This window comes from Pyxicephalus adspersus, chromosome 9 (assembly GCF_032062135.1).
Source record: "Pyxicephalus adspersus chromosome 9, UCB_Pads_2.0, whole genome shotgun sequence".
NCBI classification, from domain to species: Eukaryota; Metazoa; Chordata; class Amphibia; order Anura; family Pyxicephalidae; genus Pyxicephalus; species Pyxicephalus adspersus.
In genome coordinates this window covers 3,690,978-3,713,092 of record NC_092866.1, presented here as the reverse complement: position 1 = coordinate 3,713,092, position 22,115 = coordinate 3,690,978, and the positions used below count along the sequence as shown (strand labels likewise).

Here is a 22,115-nt window from a genome sequence, read left to right as displayed (position 1 = left end):
GTAAAGTAAAAAGTTGAGATTTGGTCTGCTTTTAATGATTGGGTTGCCCTAAATTGCACAAGCACTTCGAAAACACATGGATGAGAATGGGGCCTGATGGTGGCTTCATAAGCATCTAGACGTCTATATTGATTGTTGTGATTTTACAATTTAATTTAATTTCTAAAAGCTGTATAAACTATACCCAAGGTTACTCCATCGAGTTTGCATCTTAAATCTTCTCTATGGAGAAAGAAGCATAAATGTTCTCCAACCACGAACAGCCAATTTACTCTTCTGCCTCATCGCCTTCTGATCCTCTCTCAGCTCTCTCTCGGTGCTGTGAATAAGATGGCAATTTTGCAGCAGGTTATATTGTCCTTTTTACATCCTTCGAAGGCTCCCAATACCCCCATCCTTCCAGGCAATAGCGATTTAAGACTAACAGGGGTTAAACCTTCCTTTGACAGTTGGTAATATTCAGAATGGGAAGGGGGGAGCACCAAGCAAAATAATTGCTCCCGCAGGGAATGATCGCGGGTCATTTATATTTGCACTCGACTACGGCAAGGAACGAAATCCGTTTCCTCTCTGAACGCAGCAGATACGTCTATGGCTCCCAGTTGCTGCAGGACCTTGCTGCGCTTATCCTCTTTCACACGGAGATTATTCAACAGATGTTGCATCATCCTGAGGGGACCTTTTATTATTCAAATATGAGTTTTGGCCAAAGTATAATATTTGTTCTTTTTACCAGAATCGACACTGGAATATGTTTTTATCCTTCTTTTCTCATCCTAGATAATAAACAAATAAAATCGCAGAACGTGGCCTGAAGGTGATTTTTAGTCCTTCTTGCGGAGTGTTTTACTAAAAAGGAAAAGAAAGCAGGCGAGGGGTCAGAGATGCCAACCGTGTGTTTGTGTTTTGTTCAATTCATGTGTGCGTTGGTCTGTTTTGGTTTACAATGTACGACTAAATTGGAATAATTGAATACGGATACTTGGAGGGAAAGTATTGTGATACAAGATAAATGTTAACTACTAATGCCAGGTTTAATTTTTTTTTCTATTGAGGACAATTTCCTTCATTTACAGTCATGTAAACACAGCAGGAAGTGATCGGAAATAAAGCTGAACTCTGGATAGATTAAACGTAATGGCTTCTTGCAGCACCTATATAGCAGAGCTCAGATTTGAGGGGAAAGCAGAACACAGAGACAATCAGATGAGCTGCAAGGTTCAAATGCTAACAAATACCAAGCAGAGAAGAGCAGAGGGACATAGATGAGCTCATCAGTCTGCCGTTTCTTTTTTCCTTGTCCAGTCATTGCCTAGGAAAGGGACAAGACCTGCAGCCAATAATGAACTGCAGCAGAGAACAATCAGGTCTCCTGCCCATCTTTGTATTTAAGATTTTAACATTTTCACCATAAACGGGTGTCCCTTTTCGAAGATTTGCTCTCTATTAATGTTCCATTAATAATGGCACCCAAAAGGGCAAATCTCCCAAGTTAAGAGTTAACTTTAACTTCCCCTTTTTTTAAGGCCAAGGACTACAAACATGACAAGGGGACATCATGATTTTATATTTAGCAAAAGAAGATGTCTTTACAGTTCTGCCACATGAGTAAATCATGGGATATTGAACGTGGAAGAATGGACATTGAATCAGACCAGACTATTGCATTACAACTAATGTTGTCGGTGGTTATAAATACACCAAATGCAAGATATTGATTCGACTTCCTCCGAGAGCTCAGGAAGGGATCTTTTTGTTCCCATGGGAGGTTAAATTGGTCAAATTTGTCCAAGGGCGGCTCGTTTCCTCTGGATCAACACAGCTTGAGATTGTGAGCAGACAACTCTAGTGGACGTCTTATTTCACCCGGTCTAACTGTATAGCTATGATATTGTGAGAGTTATCGAACAGCTTACCGACCATAAATGCTATTTATAACAAGGGACAAGGCGTCCTGTCAATGAAACCTTTCATTCCAGGCTTTAATAAGATTTAGAACAAGTGGGGAGTTATGAGAGAAGGAGCATCCAATAATGCCTCTGCGGTGTCTCTGCAAAGTGCAAGTGGTGAGATACTTGCCTCTCCGATGCCTGTGCATATGAATGCGACTAATAAGTGAAAGCCTGTGCACATATGGTCTATTGTGTGCTAGGTGATATTGTTATGTGCACTCAGAAGCTGGGAAGAAAGGTTATGACCAATCAGATCATATATATATATGGTCTGTGGACAGCTGACACTAATGATTAACTCTGGCTCCTGAGAATGGTGGCTTGATCCAACTCAAAGCTCTACAAGCCTCCAGGCATCAGAACCCAGAAACAAACCTTACCACCTGGCTACCAGATAAGATGTGGACCTGAGAATAGTGGCTTTATCCAACCCAAAGCTCTACAAGTTTTCAGGCTTTAGGACCCAGAACCAAACTTTACCAGGTAAGATGTGGACCTGGGAACGAAGGTGTTAGCTAACCCAAAGCTCTAAAAAGCCTCCAGGCTTCAGAACCAAGAGCCAAACCTTACCATCTGGCTACCAGATAAGATGTGGACCTGGAAATGGAGAAAATATCCAACCCAAAGCTCCACAAGCCTCCAGGCATCAGGACCCAGAACCACATCTTACCAGTTAGGATGTGGACCTGTAAAAGTAGGAGCTCTACAAAGCCTCCAGGCTTCAGGACCCAGAATCAAAACTTACCTGGCTAGAAAATAAGATGTAGACCTGGGAATGGAGGCATTATCCAACCCAAAGCTCTATTAAAGCCTCAAAGATTCAGGACCCAGAGTCAAAGGTTACCAGGCTACTAGATACGGATGTGTGGACCTGAGAGTAGTGGCTTTATCCAACCCAAAGCTCTACAAGTTTACAGGCTTTAGGACCCAGAACCAAACCATACCAGGTAAGATGTGGACCTAGGAAAGGAGGAGTTATTCAACCCAAAGCTCTACAAGCATCCAAGCTTCAGGACCCAGAACCAAACTATACCTGGCTACCAAGTGAGATGTGGACCTGGGAATGGTGGTGTTATCCAACCCAAAGCTCTACAAGCATCCAAGCTTCAGTACCCAGAACCAAACTATACCTGGCTACCAAGTGAAATGTGGACCTGGGAATGGTGGTGTTATCCAACCCAAAGCTCTACAAGCCTCCAGGCTTCAGAATCCAGAACCAAACCTTAGCAGGTAAGATAAGATGTGGATATGGGATTAAAGGCATTACCCCACCCATTGCTCTATAAAGCCTCCAGGCTTCAGGACCTAGGACAAAACCTATTAAGGTTCTGAGAAAACAAAAAAATGTTTTCTTCATATCAGCCATAAACCCTGGGGCCCTTACCATGTGTATGTAAGAAACATGAGTGACATATATACACCGTCCACAGTCCAACCAGCCCCTCAAACTATTCACTCACACATTTATGTACACATATATATATGTACATGTTTATTTTAAAGAACTGCTTTGTTTAGGTATTACAATTACTTTCAGCATTGTTCCTTAAGAATGGAAGACTGACAGGTCCTCTTTAGCATTACACCAAAATCCTCTTTATATATCCAACAAATAACAAGGAGTTAATGCAATGAATGACCTCAACAGCTGCTATTCATAGAACTGTGTAATACCAGGGACATTTCTATTACTACACATAGAAGACAAGAAGCAAAGGGACGAAACAAATCGATAGTCACATTTCCCTGCAGTCAATACAATTATCTGTGATGTGACAGAAGAAAACAGGAGGACATACAAAGAGACAAACCATTGTTCATTTTAACAACAGCCAAAGAATGCCGGGGTGTTACCTCTTTATGAGCCTCGCTGGAAATTCTGTTGGTGTAGCGCAGAACCTCCAGCTCCATGTCCGTCTTGAAAACACGGCTGCAGAGATAAAATTAATTAGGACAATGAGAAATCAAGATTATAAGAGAGATATTGCTGGAAATAAAATATATATTATTTAGTTCACCTCTGCAATACATGCACAGATTATTCTCCATGCTTAATCATTTAAAAAGAAAAGGAAATACAGAAAAATAAACGCTGATCAGATGAAATTCAGCAAGATTGTAATTTCCTGTAGTAGGGTGACAACACTTTTGCTGCAGCGTTTTCAGTCTTCCTATGCTATTCTTTGATGTGTGTCACACTTGGCATATCGTGTTCAAAAAGAATTTTCATTTTCTTTGAGAAAGTGCTGGCCCAGTGTAAAACTTTTTTAAAACAAGGAATCCAAACAAAAGAAAAAGAAGGCTCAAGGTTTGCAGGACCACAAGGGCAAGGTTGCAGGAACTCTGGAACATAGGGCATAAGGCACTCAAGATCCCGGGTGCAAGGACAAAGATGCCGAAAACATCTTTGGAGCACAAGGGGGCACTTGGGGTCTCTGGGTCATAGGAAGGCCCAAGGACACTAAAGGTGTCTCAGAAAACAGCAGGGAAGCTCGGCACCAGCACACATTGTTTAAACATCAAGCGACACATTGCTTTGCCTGAAATGCCTACACCAGTGTTTCTCAACCAGAGTTCCTCCAGAGGTTGCTGAGGGTTTCTTGAGCAATGAGCAGTTTGTGCCTCTCAGGTCAGTTTAAGTGACATCAGAGATGTTTTTGGCTGTAAGGGGGATTCTTCCCACGGATCACCATGCTAATAAACTGTGAGCTGTGGATATAGTAATTATAGAAGGGGTTCCCTGAAGACCTAAAAGTAATTTCAAGGGTTCCTTCATGTTAAAAAGGTTGAGAAGCACTGGTCTACACCAATTAGAAGAACTGTCTTATCCACTTTCTGAGCCAAATGGACCAAAGGAGGGGACCCAGGGCTGGAACACAAAAGAAGTCCAAAAGTATGGCAAGGAGATCTCACCATTGGCCTACCAAAAAATATTGGCTTACCAATGGTATGTTATAGAAAATATAACAAGAATAGAACATCCCACATGGAAACAACCAACATTCCAAGATGAAGCAGAAAAGATTTAGAAAATCTCAGATGTTCATTACTGGAACTTAAAAAGTATTGAGAAGCTGGTGAGTGACTCTTTCCACCAGACCCCATTTACAACTAAAATAACACAAATAGGCAAAAAGCTTTATTAGAGTCAGTGCTAGATTCATTCCAGGAACCCAAATGGTGTAGTGATGTGAATCCTATGGTCTAGAAGTGGTCCCTATCCCAACGTTCCACTCTCAGAGCAAGATCTCCTCACCCCTTCCAAAAATCCTCCCGCTCCACAATTTGGTAAAAAATGGCTGATGAATTTGTAGAACCCAAAGGTTACAAAAAAAAAAAAAAGCAAGATCACCACACTACTCGTTATGGGATCAAACCATCACAATCAGATATGAACCATTACATTTTGGGGACAATGCCCACTTCACCAAGGCTTTAATGGTTGCATATTGAGTAAAAGTTTGCAAAAACAAGAAACATAATTCTATAAGTGGTTGTTAAATTTGTAGAATATACAATTATATTACAAAAGAAAGAAAGAGCACCACCCCATTTGTTAGAAGTCCAAGACATATTTTCTCAAATGTCCAATGTACACACCAAGATATTAAAGAGGACCTAAACTCAACATTTTTACTTTAAATAAAAGGGATGACAACCCTTATATGTAAAGTAAAAATTCTATTTATTAAAAAAAAAAAAAAAAAAAAAAGGCGCACCACTACAGTGATCAAGACTGAATGGGAGCACAGAGACTCCCAGGATACCTATGTCAAGCATCCCGGGAGGCCCTTGGCTGCTTCTTGTGTGCATGCCTGGTCTCGGCCATGTGCAGAAGCGGCATTTTTTCCACAAAGGGGAAATGGATGCTGATCTTTTGCATGCACAGTGAGATGGGCTCTCTTTTTCCTCTTTACAGTGGGCTATGTCCCCCGATCTCGCAGTGTGAGATCAGGTGACGTAGCACGAAGACTGGAAAAGAAGACAAAAAATGGCGGCACCCGGCGCTGATGAAGAAGGACCTTCTTCATCAGCGCCATCGAGGGATCTATGTGATTAAAGGTATGTGTGATTTTTTTTATTTTTACTTAATTCCCCTTTAATGGTTGCCTAGTGTTTAAGGGAAGCAACAACCTGCTGCTGTAACCAATTTTTACAACCTATATACATATACTGTAATGTTTCAGTATTGTTCAAGTTTCCTATAATATCGGCTCTGATTTTCTACCTCTGAGCCCATGAGCCAAGGAGCAATTGAAAACAAAAGGGTGTCCTTGTTATTCCATAAATCCTAAAACATGGTGGCATTTGTCCTCTAATCCCCCGGTCTAAAAGTGGTCTCCTGGCTATCCTCTCTACTCAACAGTCCCTCTCTCTGTCACTGTCTGAACTCTTTCCCCCACCTCCAACAATCCACTTGTTCTTTGCTTTCGCCTTGAAGAAACTGTTATGCTAGGATAAGATTTTCCTCTCTTCTTATGCACTTCAAACTCAATTACCATCCGCATTTACCTCCATCCAAAGTTCCATTTCATGTCTGGCAGCAGCCGGCCACCCCGCCGATCACAACTGTTTTGTATTTGAGATATGCTGGCTGGCACCCTGCTCTTCACTGCGTTGCTTCTTGTCGATAGCAATAGGACTTGTATCAATAACAGCGGCCTTTTATAATGCCAGATAAAATGCTTTGTCTCTGCTTTCCATCTCGCCAAAAGATTACTTTTCCTTTAGAAATTTACAGCAAAGGCTTGCGAGACACTCGGAGAGCACTGTACAAGGTACTCGAGCTTTAACAACTGAAACTTGTTTTGTTTCGGCTTGAAGATGAGAAGAATTAGCTTTTGCTATCACAGCTCTTCATGTACATACAGTAGAATTGTTTTAATGCTTTTTAGAAGAAAAACATCCAAATCAATAGCTAAACTCCAGGTAAAAAGCCTGAAGTACCGACAAAATACATATATAACAACATATAGGACAAAAGATTTGTATTTCAAAAACTATATGGCTTCTTGTGCTGTTTCACGCCCTACAAGTCTGAGCTCTGCTTAAGGGGCTGCAAGAGGCTTATGAAATTCGGATACATTAATAAAAAATATTAAAAATACATTGAATGTTGTATAAATGAACACAAAGCTGCACTAATCTGTGTTTTTTTTTTTTTGCTAAGATTTAACAGCTGGCTTGTTTGCAAAACCCTTATTTTAGTATTAGGAATGGTAAATCACCAGCAGGCTAATTATATCTTTCAAAGGTTTCCCCGCAATTTGCCTCTCTTACAAGGCTACAATGTGTCACATTTTAATTTTAATTTCCATGTTAATGGAAAATCTATCGAAGATACGTGACATCTCTGTTTAGGTTTGTAAGTTGGGCTTACCTAGGAAATATGGCAGTGACATGGCTATCCTCTCAAAATAAACATTTTACCTTTCGGAGAAACCCTGTGAGAGTATAAAAAAGAACAAGAAAATGCAGCAGGAAGTGCCCCGTGTCCCCCAACCCCCAGGGCTCAATGCTCCAATTGGGGGACTGGGTTAACTTGACCCACCTAGCTGAAGCCAGACAGGTCCCGTTGCTTTTGGGCTAGCCCACCAAATACTAAGTTGGAAGCTTCCCTGAAGGCAGACTCCCACTGATGGAGAGTAACCCACCATAAGCCCAGGGAACTTTCCAAAACATCAGGGCTGGCCTTGATGGCACCATCACCCTCCATTCAAAATACTGACACATACAAAGCATTAGGAGCTCGGTAAAAACAATGGGCAAATGTATAAAACTTGCCTATTTAGGACTAGCTGCAGTCAGCCCAGAAAAGAGGCGTTGTGCTGAAAATTACTTTGCGAAATGTGCCTGGTGCACAGAAAACACCCTGGGTAAACAAGCCCCGAACACTACCTCCAGGGGGACGTATCACTGCGGCTTCAGCGTTTCCCAGCCACATGGCCAGATTGTGGGTTCTCCATCCCTATCAGTGTGGATTTAGGCCCGTTTGGGAGCTTCTTCACAGCAGCGGTCCCTGGCCTCCTTCTTTGCCTCTTTTAGAGGAGTTAAGCCTGGGCCCTGCCTCTTACAGAACATCACCATGGGATCCTGAACCGAATAGGCAGTACCGATTCACTACAGTGGTTAGGAGTAGTTCCTACTCCTAACCACTGATAGGAATATAGATATAATATAATAGAGATACTACACTTGATTTGAACAAAAAGACCATTTTTTTTTGGTCTTCAGTAGAAAAACCTATCGGTAATTTTGTCCCTTTTGTTCAAAGTTGTGCCCAGTTAGTTATACTTCACACAAAAGCACACAATGGTGCGGCTTTTAAGGCCAATTAGAATCCAGTATAAACCAATAAAACCTTTATTCATGTACAAACTAGCAACAACAATGATAGTAGCAGCTGCATAAAAAATTTGTATACATAGTGCATCCAATCTCCCGTGTGGACACCAACTAGAGTGGTGTTAAATCAGTGGAGGCATTTCTTCAGGAGTCTACAATATATGGACACATATCCAACTTTTTGTTTGTCCTATTTTTAATTAAATAAAACATTTAGTATTATGTATACATATCTTTCAGTTCAACAAAGAACCATAGTTGTAACAATTATTACCTACACAAATGAAAATGCCCATGATTGTCCATACAGCTTTCCGCTGTATGTTTAATTTAATTATACTATTGGAAATATAAACATATTAGCCCCTACAATAAATTAATTAATTATTTGATAAAAAATATTTTTTTTCTTAATTATCCAGGAATTTGATAGGATTTTTTTTTGGAGCCGCCTGTGTTTCTTGCTCCCTTCCATTGCTTGTTTTTACATCATGAGCGGAAAGCTGTATGGACAAACATAGGTATTTTCATCATTGTAGGTAATAATTGTTACAACTATGGTTCTTTGTTGAACTGAAAGATATGTATACATATGACTATATGTTTTATTTAATTTAAAAAAAAAGTTGAATATGTGTCTATATATTGTAGATCTCCTGACATGTCCTGAAGAAGCAGTCACATTTGCCGTGAAACGCGTCGACTGGTTTAACACCACTCTTGTTGGTGTCTACACAGGAGATTGGACACACTATGTATACACATTTTTTTATGCTGCTGCTACTATTGTTGTTGTTGCTTTTTTGTACTTGAATAAAGGTTTTATTGGTTTATACTAGATTCTAGATGGAATTTAAAGTCCCACCATTATGTGTTTTTGTTCAAAAAATAGCTTATATTAGGGATGTGACCTTGCAAATAGAATGATAGAAGAATTTGTACACTTTTTTATTTGTGCCCAGTTGGTTTATTCCACAATATGGAGAATACATCAAGGAAGTGTGACACCATCATTTGTTTTCGTAATGACTGCTAAAGATGGGTAAAACTTAACAACTTTATGGGGATATGTTACCAATGGTTTTAGGCTGATGCCCAAGGAAGCATTATCTAGTCTCAACTGCACAACTGCTAAGCCACCCATGCAAGTCCCAAATGCCCAACTGCGAAGACACCTATTCCAGTCACAAATGTCCAACTGCTAGGCCATCCTTGCCAGTCCCAAATGCCTAACTGGTAAGCCACCCATTTCGGTCCCAATTGCCTAATTACTTAACTGCCAAGCCTCCTAATCCAGTTCCAACTGTCTAAGTGCTAAGCCACCTAACAGAAGCCTAATCCAGTTCTTAATGCCCAAATACTAAACTACCTAATCCAGTTCTAAATGCTCAACTGCTAAGCCACCCAATCCAGTCCAAAATGCCCAACTACCAAGCCACCCAATGGATGCTTAATCAAATCTCTTAAATACAAATTCCTTAAATCCATAAGGAACAGACTACAATAACCTAAACCCAAAGTAATACCAGAAATGAATGCAAATGAAATCGGAATGCCAAGTAGAGACCTCTCCAAATGACTTGAACCCAGACTGATGTCCATGAAATAAAGGGCTCGATCTCAGGATAAAATAAGATTAAGAAATCAGGAACCAAAAAAATAGGTACAGAAAGCTTGGGCAAACAAGCAAACATATAAATTTGGTATCTGAGCCCTAACTTGACAGAAGGGATAGAAAGTAGAACAATACCATCTGGAGTCCTTGGTAAAAACATCAAATCAACAACAATACCAAAAAATGATCTAGAATTCCAAGATTTAAATGAGATATCTCAGTAACTAGCATTTGGATCAGGGAAAATGTTATTTTGGGCAAACTAGACATGTAACAACATATAGGGGCAAATGCAAATGGCACAGGTAGCACACAGAATTGTTGAGCTGAATTTGCACGTTTGATTACCAACAGAACTTCCTTGTGGATTAGGTGGTAACTGAAAAGTTAAATGGTAAAATCAAATCCAGGTCCTAAGAAACTGCTGGCCTTTCACCGTGAAATAGAAATTGTTAAAGCCCAACTTAAGCAAAAAATTTGTTTTAAGATTTACAGTGAGTGGGGGAGGTTCTTTAGGTCTTGACGGTTGTCTATGTCCCATGTTACTCCCATAAGAGATGAGATATTTCTGAATACAAAAGGAGGGTTTAGAGATTAGAACATATATCACGCTTTTATTTCTCCATGTATTTTTTGGTCTGGAGTCTTGGAGACATCAAAACCTCCTCATTTTTTGCCACCATGGGCAGTGACTTTATCCTTCAAGTTCCTCAAGGGGGGGGCTAATCTGTATGGATTGGGACTGATCTGTTTGGATCTTTGCACTATCTATTGCACACTATAATAAAACTGTTCTATAAAAAAAAACAGGACATAAATTAAAGGATGTTTACAGGAGTTATATATAGTAAGGCAGCTGCTGTATTTTCCGCAAAAAGAATCTAAGGCTCCTCCGAGGATGGAAAAACCCAGACACAGTCTGTTATTAAAGAGAGGATTAAAGAACGGTGCATGATGCAGAGAAGCCACTTAGGACATTGATTTAACCAGCTATACATTAGGGAGCATGCTAGTTTTAATAGGCTCTCGGAGAAAGGAAATCTCATTTTACGAGGGACACAAATTCTCTATTTTCTAAACCAGCCTCGGTGTAATCTGTTAAATGTAGCGTGCAAAACGAAGGACTCCAAGCAAATGTGAAAAAAGCAAATCATACATAGAAGTCTAGTCCCCTTTTGTCCTTACTGCCGCGGCAGTAAAGACTGAATGGGAGTCAAGAGCCTCCTGGGATACCTACATCACATATCCCAGGCTTGGGGCTGCTCCTTCTGTGCATGCCTGATCTCCGGCATGCCTAAAAGGGGCTTTCCCCACCCATGCGCAAAAGATCGGCACTTTACATTTACAGGAGGAACAATCACCCCCACTTTGCTCCTCAGGTGATATAAGCAGAAGCCAGAAGAAGATGGAGGAGCCTGGTGGTCCTTCCGCGCCAGGATGAAGGAAGAATCCAGGATGATGGAACAGGACGGACTCAAATCCAACTGTAAAGGAATGGGGGGCTCTGTGGAAATAAAGGTAAGTGCCATTTCTGTTATTTTATTGACAGTTCTGGAGTTATCTTTATCACTTCCTAAAGTGAACCTGGACTTACAAAGAGCAGATTTGCTGTCCAATCAATGCCTTGAGAGAACATGGAAGCCATCAGTGATTCCTCTGGTTTACATTACACTTTTTATACCAATCACATGGGATAGGATGGTCGGAGCTTAGTCAAACACATTCTTTTAGCAGTTTTTGATCCGTTATTCTATTGATTCCAAAAGTGCAGTCAAAAAATCTTTTGTGGCTCCTTGCATGAAAAATAATAAAACAAGTAGTAAGGAAAGATGGAATAGATATCTTCCCTGGTATTCTCAGTTCTGGTCTGCAGTTATGTGGCTCTCAGACCATAGACAGCCTAACTGTAAACAAAGCAATATTTACCTAGGTCTGGGCATGCAAATATAGCTGTCGGGGCACAAGAGAGGACCATACAGAGGCCCTACGTTATATAGATTTGTTGGTGGGTGGTGAGCTTCAGCCATAATCAGCAAGTATATGCATTATCATTACACAGTATTTATATAGCGCCAACATATTATACAACGCTGTACAAAGTCCAAAGTTATGGCACATTTTTAACTGTGAGCAGCCGCCCTGGTCCAGGACCTGTATCCCTTGAAGGAGTCATCTTCGACGCCATGGCAGGTTTCAGCAAGGGCGGGCAACCATTCGTGCCCATTGTATGGGCGCTGACGGTGTAATTCCTGCGCACCTCTCTTTTACTATGTAGTATTCATAAATGGAAGCTGCAGCTGTACCCTCAGGAAAATTAAAAGTTTGCTCCTGATAGCTCAGGGCCTATTCAAATTGCTCGTTATGTGCGGCTGAATGTTATGCAATGGCACATACACCAATGTCATCAGACCCAATTACCGTATTTTATTCCCCATCCAAACAGTGCAAACCAATTGGAATGACAAAGCAGCACAATTTGGGGGCAGTAACAGTACGTTGTCACCTTATAAAAGGAAAACCCTTAGCCAGAACACTCATGACAGGATCACCAGGTATTAATTTAAAGAAAAGTTGAGGTTGAAAAGATTTAAAATAACATTTTGAGTCGCATAAACGTAAAAAGCTTCCATGAGATTTCCACAATGAATAAAAATGTTTTTTTTGCTGAAAAGACAACAACATTCGTCAAGCAGATCTAAAGTTCTCTGTTACATTTGAAAACACGCCGTCAATCCGCGCATACTCCTTTTTACGAGAAACTCAAAAAAAACTTACCGAGCGATAGAAAAAAAAATCTTCGCAGCCACCCACGCAATCATCACCTTCTCGACACACGTGAAGGATGAGACACGGGATTTAACACGCCGACAGAGATAAAAGAGAATCATTTTCACAGACTGCTAATTAAACGAGCCTGGGAAGATCTCGCACCCCTCAATCAACGGCTCTGGCGAAACGCAGCCGCGACGCGGCGCTTGACTTAATTGCAGACGAGCACCATCGACCGCTTGGATGCTGACTCACACCTTTGACATCCTCCTCGTGGCTCTGGGTGCCAATTAGAGGCCTTCCAGACACCGCCAGTCTGCATTTAGTTAACGAATGCGCCAACGGGTTCTAAAAATAGGCTGCGGGAAGAATGTGAGGTTGCGATGGAATGATGGCAATGGAAGAAAAAGACGAGGATCGATTCCTCCTATACATTAAAAAAAACAATTCTGTTGCTTTAAGGGGCAAAAAAAATATTATTCGAAAAATGTTGAATTTAAAAAAAATAAATCAATTACCTTTCCGGGGAAAAGTCTGCTTTAGCACCCCCCACATTCGTGTTGCTTATGTCATCAAACTTTTGCTCATGTGACTTCTAAGGGGAAGGACGGATGAAGCTGACCTCAGACCTCCAACATGCCCAGCACCTGAGGGAGCCTTTAGCAGCATTTTCTCCAGGTAGGTATTGTGAGCTCATCCATTACTCTACTTATCCATAACACCTGGACTGCTCCATCAGTTTGGCTTTTCTTCCCAAAATTCCAGTCCTAACCTATCTCTCTGCTGCCAGCAAGAGGCAGAAAGTCCTACATTACATTCTGGCAGAGATATACTTATCATTTATTAATATGATCATTTATTTAATACACACTGCGAGCCTGACAACACATTCCCGGGCCGTCATAGAACCAACAGGCAGAACTCGAGAAGAAAAAACTGAAAGGAAAGATTTTATTTTTAGAAAACTGATTCTGCAGAACATAAGAAGCTCAGAGGTGTGCAGATACTTGCTGAAAAATTAGGGGAAGTGGAACTGCTGGCTGCCTGCCTGTGTTCACTGACTATTCTGAATGTACTGCCTGCCTTTGCTAAATGCCTGTGCTACCTGGCTGCTTCTCCCACATGTGCTTCCTGACTCTCCTGCCTGAATATCCTGCCTGTCCCGCATGTTTTCCCTGAATCTGCTGAATGCCTGTGCTACCTGGCTGCTTCCGCTGTGTAACTCTCCTGCGTGCACTCCCTGCCTGTCCTGCACGTGTTGCCTGCACTACCTGCCTACTTCTGCTGTCTGACTCTCCTGCCTGTGCTGCCTTCCTAGCTTTCCTGTATGTGCTACCTGTCCTTGCTGCCTGGCCCCATGAGATTTTCTGTTTAAAGCAGAGAGAACTCCAAGCAATTGTCCACACACTCTCATTGAAGACGTGTTTTTACATTTTACCTACTAAAAGCTTCATTATTCTGTTAGGTCCATCTTGTGCTCCTCAAGAAGTGATACGCTTATTTCCTATTTTTTCAAAGCAGTTTCTTGTGTCATCAGTGTTCAACCCAGAATTTTTTTTGAGCCAGGTGGGAAGAAGCTGTAGGTGGGTGGCAGCCCCGGTATTGTGACCCAACTGTTCAGTAATCATCCAAAAACAGCCGGGTGGTTACTGAAAAGTGCCGAGTGGTATACCCAGCTAAAAGGATCTGGGGAGAACTCTGTGTCACCATGCGGTCCCCAACCTGTTTTAAAGGCAATGATACTGCATCATCACATGCCCTGTCCTGTTGATTTGGGAAGCTAAACCAGAATCTAACTGGCTGTACATTATGGCGTGCGTGCAAAGGCACAGGGATGGCTGAATAAAAAGGCAAACCTTTATCAGGTGAGACAGAAAAATAGAACGGTCAGAACCTCAACTGTATTTTTAGTTATGGCATCACCACTCCTAGGCCTCTTCAAATAATTGGACTTGGAAACCCACATCATGGAGCCTTTAGCCCTACAGCATCTTCCAATGCTCTGGTTGGGGACTGAGGTGCCTGTGCTCTAATAGAATTTATCTGTTCTTGTTGGACCTTGATAATGCCCAATAGAAATGGACAAATAAATCTCCAGGAATCCATATACACCCAGGCTCCAATAATCACATTTCCATAGTGGAATCTACTCTTATAACCTCGATCCTCCTTTAGGTGCATCCATCCATCCCTCCCTTCCTTAATTTCTTTTCCTTTTTTTCCCTTGTAATAGGAGGGTAGGGGTAGTTGTATATTTTTTGGGGCATGGGCTGCAGTCTAAAGGGGATTATCTAGAGACCTGAGCCTTTTCAGGGGACCTGAACAGTGTATGTGCGGGGTGCAGGTAGTGTATGTGCGGGGTGCAGGTAGGATATCTGCGAGAGGTAATGATAGCTAGAAATGTTAGTGTCACATGACTTAGAATGAAAAATCAACCTGATACAGATCCTGAATGCTCCTAGGGACAGTCTGGGCTATGGAAAAGGCGTTTTTAGGAATGTGGGCTGCAGGCAACCAGGTAGAAGGAATTAATGCAACAATTTTATTATCCCCCCTCCTCCTTTTACCTGGGTTTATTTAAAGTCTGCACAGGACAATTAATGACCAGTGATGGTTTATCCTGCAGTCCATGCTCTATTAGTATATTGTCTATCACAGCTGCATGAGTCCATCTCAGGCCAGGCAGCCGGGGTCTAGAGACTTTAAACTAATTACGCTGTTAATTATCTGACTGATACCAGAGCCCCGGCGATCTCATTACCATGACAGCCGAACGTGACACTGCGGACTGAGCATAGTCAGCTTTGTCATTACTGATTACCAGCTAATCCTGTGAGGAAGGAACGCGACGTCTATCAGGATTCCGGGGATTAGATACATCACAATCCATTTTCACCGAGTTAATCCTCTGGATCTCCATGGATATGTAACTAGGAGGCCTGGCCGCAATGCAGGCGACGCATCTGGGGGGTACTCGGCTGCGGTGTAGAAAACTGTGAAAGGAACGATAACCTAGTGTTCCCACTGGGAAACTAAATCGAAAGAGATCAATTTATGTGCAGGGGGAAAACTTTTAAAACTATTTAGGTAACCAACATCAGGCTAAAAATAGTAAAATATTAATAATGCAACCACCACATCTGGTAAGCGTGCAATATATGACATTTTGGTTTTTGGATGTTGATAAACTTTAAATTAAGATAACTGCAGGACCGCTTGAGAAAGAAATATAAACCACTCTCTCCCACCTTTCTTTGAAAGTCAGCTGAAGTCTAGAAGCATGAAAGATGAGGAGAGAATGGAGTTGCTCAAGTTTTTTTGCAGCATCCTAGGAAATTAAAGAATCCTATTTCTCAAAACAGTCTGCCCCAGCACAGTCCCAGGTAAAGTGGCTTGAAGCTGGGTTTTTTGGGGGGTATTTTTTGTACTGACTTAAGAGTAGAGGGGGTTATGCCATAGGGGTTAGTTGCTTTGGTCTACAAGCTTCTGGGCTGTTTTTTGTTACCAAGATTCACCTCTTGGAGCTGGGAGACAGCATGTTGCAACAGTTTGCGTTTGACTCTGCTGAATTTTGCCACGATGGTCAAATATACCCAGCATCATTGCATTTATGGCTCCACGATGCAGTTTTAGGTGACATCTGCAGCTTTTCAACCACTCATAGTTGTGAGGCATGCTGCAGGTTTCTTCCTCTAGAGGAGACAAAGCAACTGTGCAGCCAGAAGCAACTTGAAGATTTTAGGAACCACTTCGTGATTCACAACAGCAATGCAGCCATGTGCAGACACCTGCACAGAGTGGGCATGGTTGAACTGAGCAATTATTATTATTACATAGTATTTATATAGTGCCAACATATTACGCAGCGCTGCACAAAGACCATAGTCATGTCACAAGCTGTCCCTCAAAGGGGCTCACAATCCAATGTCCCCACCATAGTCGTATGTCATTAACATAGACTAGGGTCAATTTGGAAGGAGGCCAATTAACTTTACTGGATTATGAAATGTGGGAGGAAACCGGAGTACCTGGGAAGAACCTGCAAACTCTTGGCCAAGATTCGAACCTGGGACCTAGCGCTGCAAAGGCCAGAATGCTAACCACTAAGTAACCATGCTGTATAAGCCTAAAGGGTCCTTACTGCCCCAAGAGTGCAGTACTGTGAAGGCTGCAATGTCCCTAGGCACTTCGCACACTGATGTTGTTATCTACGCCCAGTCTTCTTCCAGGTTCGGAGTCTTCAGCCAAGTCCACTGGCCAGGTCAGGATGACTTAACCTTGCACATGTGAAGTGCTTCAATCTGACACTGAATTGTGCAAAACTGTGCAACTAAGCAGCAAGAGCTTAGCTCAGTGTACCTGAATAAAAGAAAATAACCCCTCTGACAGGTGGGCAGAATGCAATAGGACTTGTGAAAATGTTTGCACATGGAAATTTATTTCCATTTTAGCATGAACAAGGTGTAAAGGTGTTCACAGCGGCAAACATAAATATCCTCATTTATCCGGCACAGTTACCATAGGCGAAGGCCGGATCTGATCTCCTCCCATGAACCCAGCCAAGTTTACAGTTTTGGAATCTTTCTGTTTATCTATTTTGGGATTGCTGCACAGCACGTCTGCCGCTATTAGAAGACATCCCACCAGACCGCAGAGCTTTGAAAGCCTTTGTGCTTAGAGGGTTTAAAGGCAGATATAGAAGACACAAATGATGCAGCTCTGGAATGATTATTGCATTATTAAATGTATTTGTTATAAATCCAAGCAGTGTAACTTCATGAATTTATTCTGTATTGGCAGCTTGCATACCGTGTAAAAGTAAAGCAAGGCAGAATCTGCACAAACTGAAGCATAAGAAGCAGGGAGAAGAGTCAATGGGGTGTGCACTTTTCCTGTAAATTGAGACAAGACAACCAAAACTGGCTTGGGTCCATCCCTTTACAATCTGCAATGGACATACTCTTTGCTGACCACCCATGTATAATTATAAGGTTTTCATTGATATATAGTGCTTGCATGGTAAATCTCTTTTACAAACTCCCCTGAAGAACCCTACACACTGGCAAAACGCATCAGAGATGAGACTCTCAACTGATTTACTCATGGATTTACAAGAGGGAGAATCTGCACAAGCAGTAACAAAAGAAGCAGGGAGAAGAACCAACTGGGTGTGCACTTGTACATTCAGACCCATCACACTCCAAAACTACAAAACAGACTGGCTTGGGTCCATTCCTATGGGCCTACTACTTCCTCTTTACAATCTGCAATGGACATAATCTTTACTGACCATCCATGTCAAATTATATGGTTTTCATGGATATATAGCGTTTGCATAATGAATCTCTTTATCTCTTTTACAAATTCCCCATGATAAAAGCCTACACTGGTGAAGTGCGTCAGGCGATGGAACTCTCAACTGCTTATATAGTTTTCATTAATATATAGTGCAGTGTGCAACCCAGAAAGAGAAGCAAAAGAAGCAGGGAGAAGAACCAACTGGGTGTGCACTTGTAAGTTCGGACCCATCACACTCCAAAACTAGAAAACCTAAACTGGATTGGGTCTGTCTCTTGGGCCCACTACTTCCCCTTTTCCCCATACTTTCCTCGTCATGATGATTACAATCTGCAGTGGACATACTCTTTACTGACCACCAATGTAAAAACAATATTATTACACCATAAAATGATATGTTTTTCATATCATCAGTACTTTTCAGTTTTTCAGTAGTTTTGTACCTAAACATGGCCCAAAAAACCCAGTTTCAAGCTCTTTACGTCCAGAGGAAAAAAAAGTTCCATTTCCCTAGAATTGTTTTTAAGCCGGGTGGGAAGAAGCTGTAGGTGGGTGGTGGCCCCTGTATTGGGAATCAACTTTCATAAACCACTTAAAAACGGCGGAGTGCTTATTGAAAAGTGACGGGTGGTGCGCCCAGCTAAAAGGGACTGGAAGAACACTTTGTTTTCTTTTGAACTCAACAAGGAGTTTTCTTCTTTTTCCACTATTTCCCTAAACGGATGTGAGCGTGCTAGGGCAGGCTAGGGGTAGGCAAGTGTTTAAAACTGCTGATAGTGGAGATTAAGAGGGTGGCTGTCTGCTTTGGGCTGGTCGGTTGTATTCCCTGTAAATCAATATTTTTACCTTACCTTTGATTCCCTCCGTGGCAGCTATGCGATATCTTGGTATGCCGAGCAACCCTGATCTCACAAGATGGCGCATTTCAATGGGCTTTGAAATTTGGGCTATTCAGAGTGCATTGGGTTATAAACTAAATGATACCAATGTTCAATATGGAACCCAAAGGAAAAGGTGGTATTTTACCTGGAATTTTCCTGCCCGATTTTGCAGCTGAATAGCTAAAGAGCTCTTACTTATAAGAAGCCTTAAATGGAGTGCATAATCCTCTTTAACTTGGCATTTATAACCACAGGTAGGTTGATGCTTTATGTAAACCCGAAAAGAAAAAAAAAAACACCCACAGCTCTACGCATACGTCATGTGATCCATCCCATCATGTGTCCCCTTTTCTTTTACTTTTACTTTCTCCCCAAATGAACAAAGCTTCTATTCAGATTTTAATCAGACATCGAAATCAAATGGCATTTCAGCCCTAGCAGAAGAGAATTAATTAATAGCTCCTGAAAAGCTTATTTAAATGAGTGCAATGTTTGCAAGCGGACAGACAAAGGAGCGGATCGCTCACTCTTCTTTAACCCTTGCCCGGCCAAGGATGTAATTGGATGAAGAAGCAGTAATTAAATTTTTTTTCTCCATGCTATGAATATGGATACGCCGATCTAAGGAGACCAGTCTAATTTATTTAGGCAGGTATATGGAAATACCTGGCATTTGCATAATAAAAAAAAAATTGTATAGCATTTTATGTAAATGATTTGCAGACTTAAACACTCGATGGGACGAAGGCGCGTACAATTTATGGCTGACATTTTTAAGCATATAGCATTTAATGAAGCATTTTGAGGGCTTAAAATATTAATTGGTGGTAATACTGTGTAATCTATAGGAGACATTACTCACGAATGTCCATATCTAAATGCAGATGGCCCAGCGGAGTCAGAGAAGATTGTAAACTTAAGGCTGTCGTTGGAAATGTCATCAAAGCTTTAAATTACATTAGCAGGGAAGGCTGGAAGTTTCAAATGATACAGAGCTTTGATGGTTGGTCGGTGGGGCTGCAAACACCGCATGAGATGCTGCTGCTGGCAAATAAGCTTGCAGGCAAAATGGACGCCTTTAGTGGATGTGAACTCAAAAAGGAAAAATTTGCTGTGCTAGAGGTAACATTTAGAAATGTTATCTGTGCCTAAGAAGATTTTAAAAGATTAGGTTTGTCTTGAATGAATGGTACAGCGCTTTCTGGTAAGCATGCCTAGGCACTTCTTATTATTGGTACCATAGCTGTACACCTGTAATGTGAGATCCATGGCACTGCTGGCTCTGCTTGCAGGTCTCAGGAGGTTTGGAGGAAGATTCAGTGATGCACCCTGGTGCTTTTCACTGTTCTCCTTGCTGGAGGCTCTGGAGTGAGGAAGTAAAGCCCTGCAACTACCAAGATGGCGGCCTCCATACATACAGAAAGCAGAACCAGGCCTGGGAAGTCAGTAATGGAGAATGATCATCTGCAGGTAGACCACAGACAATACTGGTGACCAGTCCTTTGCATTCTGCTTGATTTCTTTTGGACACACAGCAACCGCAGTTCAGTCTCTCAAAGTAGACCTAGTATCTTCCGCTTGCATCCATGGAAGAAAGGGGGAAGCACTTCCTCTTCTGTCTTTACGGCCATGGCAGTACAGAAAGAATGGAAGTGCACAGCCTCCTGGAATACTCACATGCCAGAGGGACTCAGGCTGCTCCTGGGGCAAGGGACTTTTTTCTAGCAATAGGAAAAAAGGGCCAACCTCACGCATGCGCAGTGAGATCAGCACTGTTTTTTTCCCCCATTTGCAGCACGCTATGTCACCTGATCTCGCACCGGCACGATAACGTAGCCAGAAGTGCATGAATGAAGACGGAGGCACCCTGCACTTCCTGCGTGCTGGATACTAGGACGGAGCAGAACGGAATCAAGGAGCGCTCCAGCGGTATCATAGGGCTCTGCAGAAGTAAAGGTAAGTGTAAATGTTTTAATTTAATGATAGTTCCACTTTAAGGTAGCCCCTACTGCAGTCAGTTACAATTTGCAGCCTGATCAGTGGGCGAGAATAAAATGAGGGTATGCTCCCTCCTGCCTGCAGCAGACTAATGACATCTCAGCCTTGGCATAATCACTGGACTGAAGTTCAAAGATGGCATTTCAATGATATAAGGTGGGGCTTTTCTGGAAATATACTGTATATGTTGGCAATTCATGAATTTATGTGTGCAGACTGCTAAAGTTTATTGAAAGGTTCACTTTTGTGGATTTATGACCAGAATCCTATACTGCAGTATCTATGATCTAAGCAAGAACCTGAACTATTTATCTCTGGATGAAGCACCTCTGTGACTTTGCAGCCAGGAAGGGGTCTTGCTAGTGCAAGGGTATGAAAAAACAAAATAGATTTCCTGTAATCTTTGCTTGGGTTTTATTGGTCATGAAAGCGCAGTACGTGCACGCTAATCCCTTAACGATCCATAAAAGAATGTGTAACTTGCAAACAAACGCTCTAAAGGTAGAAACCTGATTAATTAGTTATCTTACAGGCCTGCGTAACAAGACCTTAGAGGGATACACGGGAGACAACCGTACAAAGCTCTACTGTACAAAAGGACTCTGAACGTCGAAAAATGCAACATTTGTATGCAAAGAGGCAAGAACAGAAAAAACCAAGGCGGCATAAACCGATCCAAAGATGAAATATCACAAAAGTACGATCTCGAAACGACGACATACTGGGAACTACTGAACTACACACCACCCATTGCTTGTACCCTCAGGCTCTGCTGGTTTGTAATGAAAACGCAAAAAATCAAGGGGGCTGTGAAAAACAAATTCAGCACCGGGTGAGAGGAAAAGAAAAATCTGCTAAATGTGGTCTATTGCAGATAAAAACAACAAAAGAAAATTTGTACTACTAAAGTACATTTATTGTAATGAAAAGATATTTCTCAAAATTCAGATCCTGGTTCCGCCCCTGAGGACCTGATGCAGAACACGGAGACACGGAGGGGGTCATTATATGGTTTGCCATATCAAGCTTGTATTTTTTTCCTCTCTGGTTTCTCTGCACTCTTTAAGATGCTAATTGTAAAATAGAAATCTTATTTTAGGTGTGTTTTTAATGCAATGTGGGCAGAGTGCTGTATATAACTTCCTAAAAACATCACAGCACCTTTTCTGAGTACTCAGGGGCCCCAATCATGATGTTAGCAGTGGGTTGGCTCTGGAAAAATGTAGGCAATCCTATCAGATCTATAACTATCCCCTA

At 41.7% G+C, this 22,115-nt stretch overlaps 1 protein-coding gene across 1 annotated transcript in view; it reads right to left on the bottom strand.

Annotated features, from left to right (window-relative positions):
- Positions 1–268: 268 nt before the first annotated feature.
- LOC140338466 (xaa-Pro dipeptidase-like) overlaps positions 269–22,115 on the bottom strand; it is a gene marked incomplete in the record, with an annotated part of 52,171 nt that continues 30,324 nt past the window's right edge. The window contains 2 exon segments of the mRNA XM_072422702.1: positions 269–319; positions 3,807–3,882. Coding sequence (XP_072278803.1) covers positions 269–319; positions 3,807–3,882 — 127 coding nt within the window.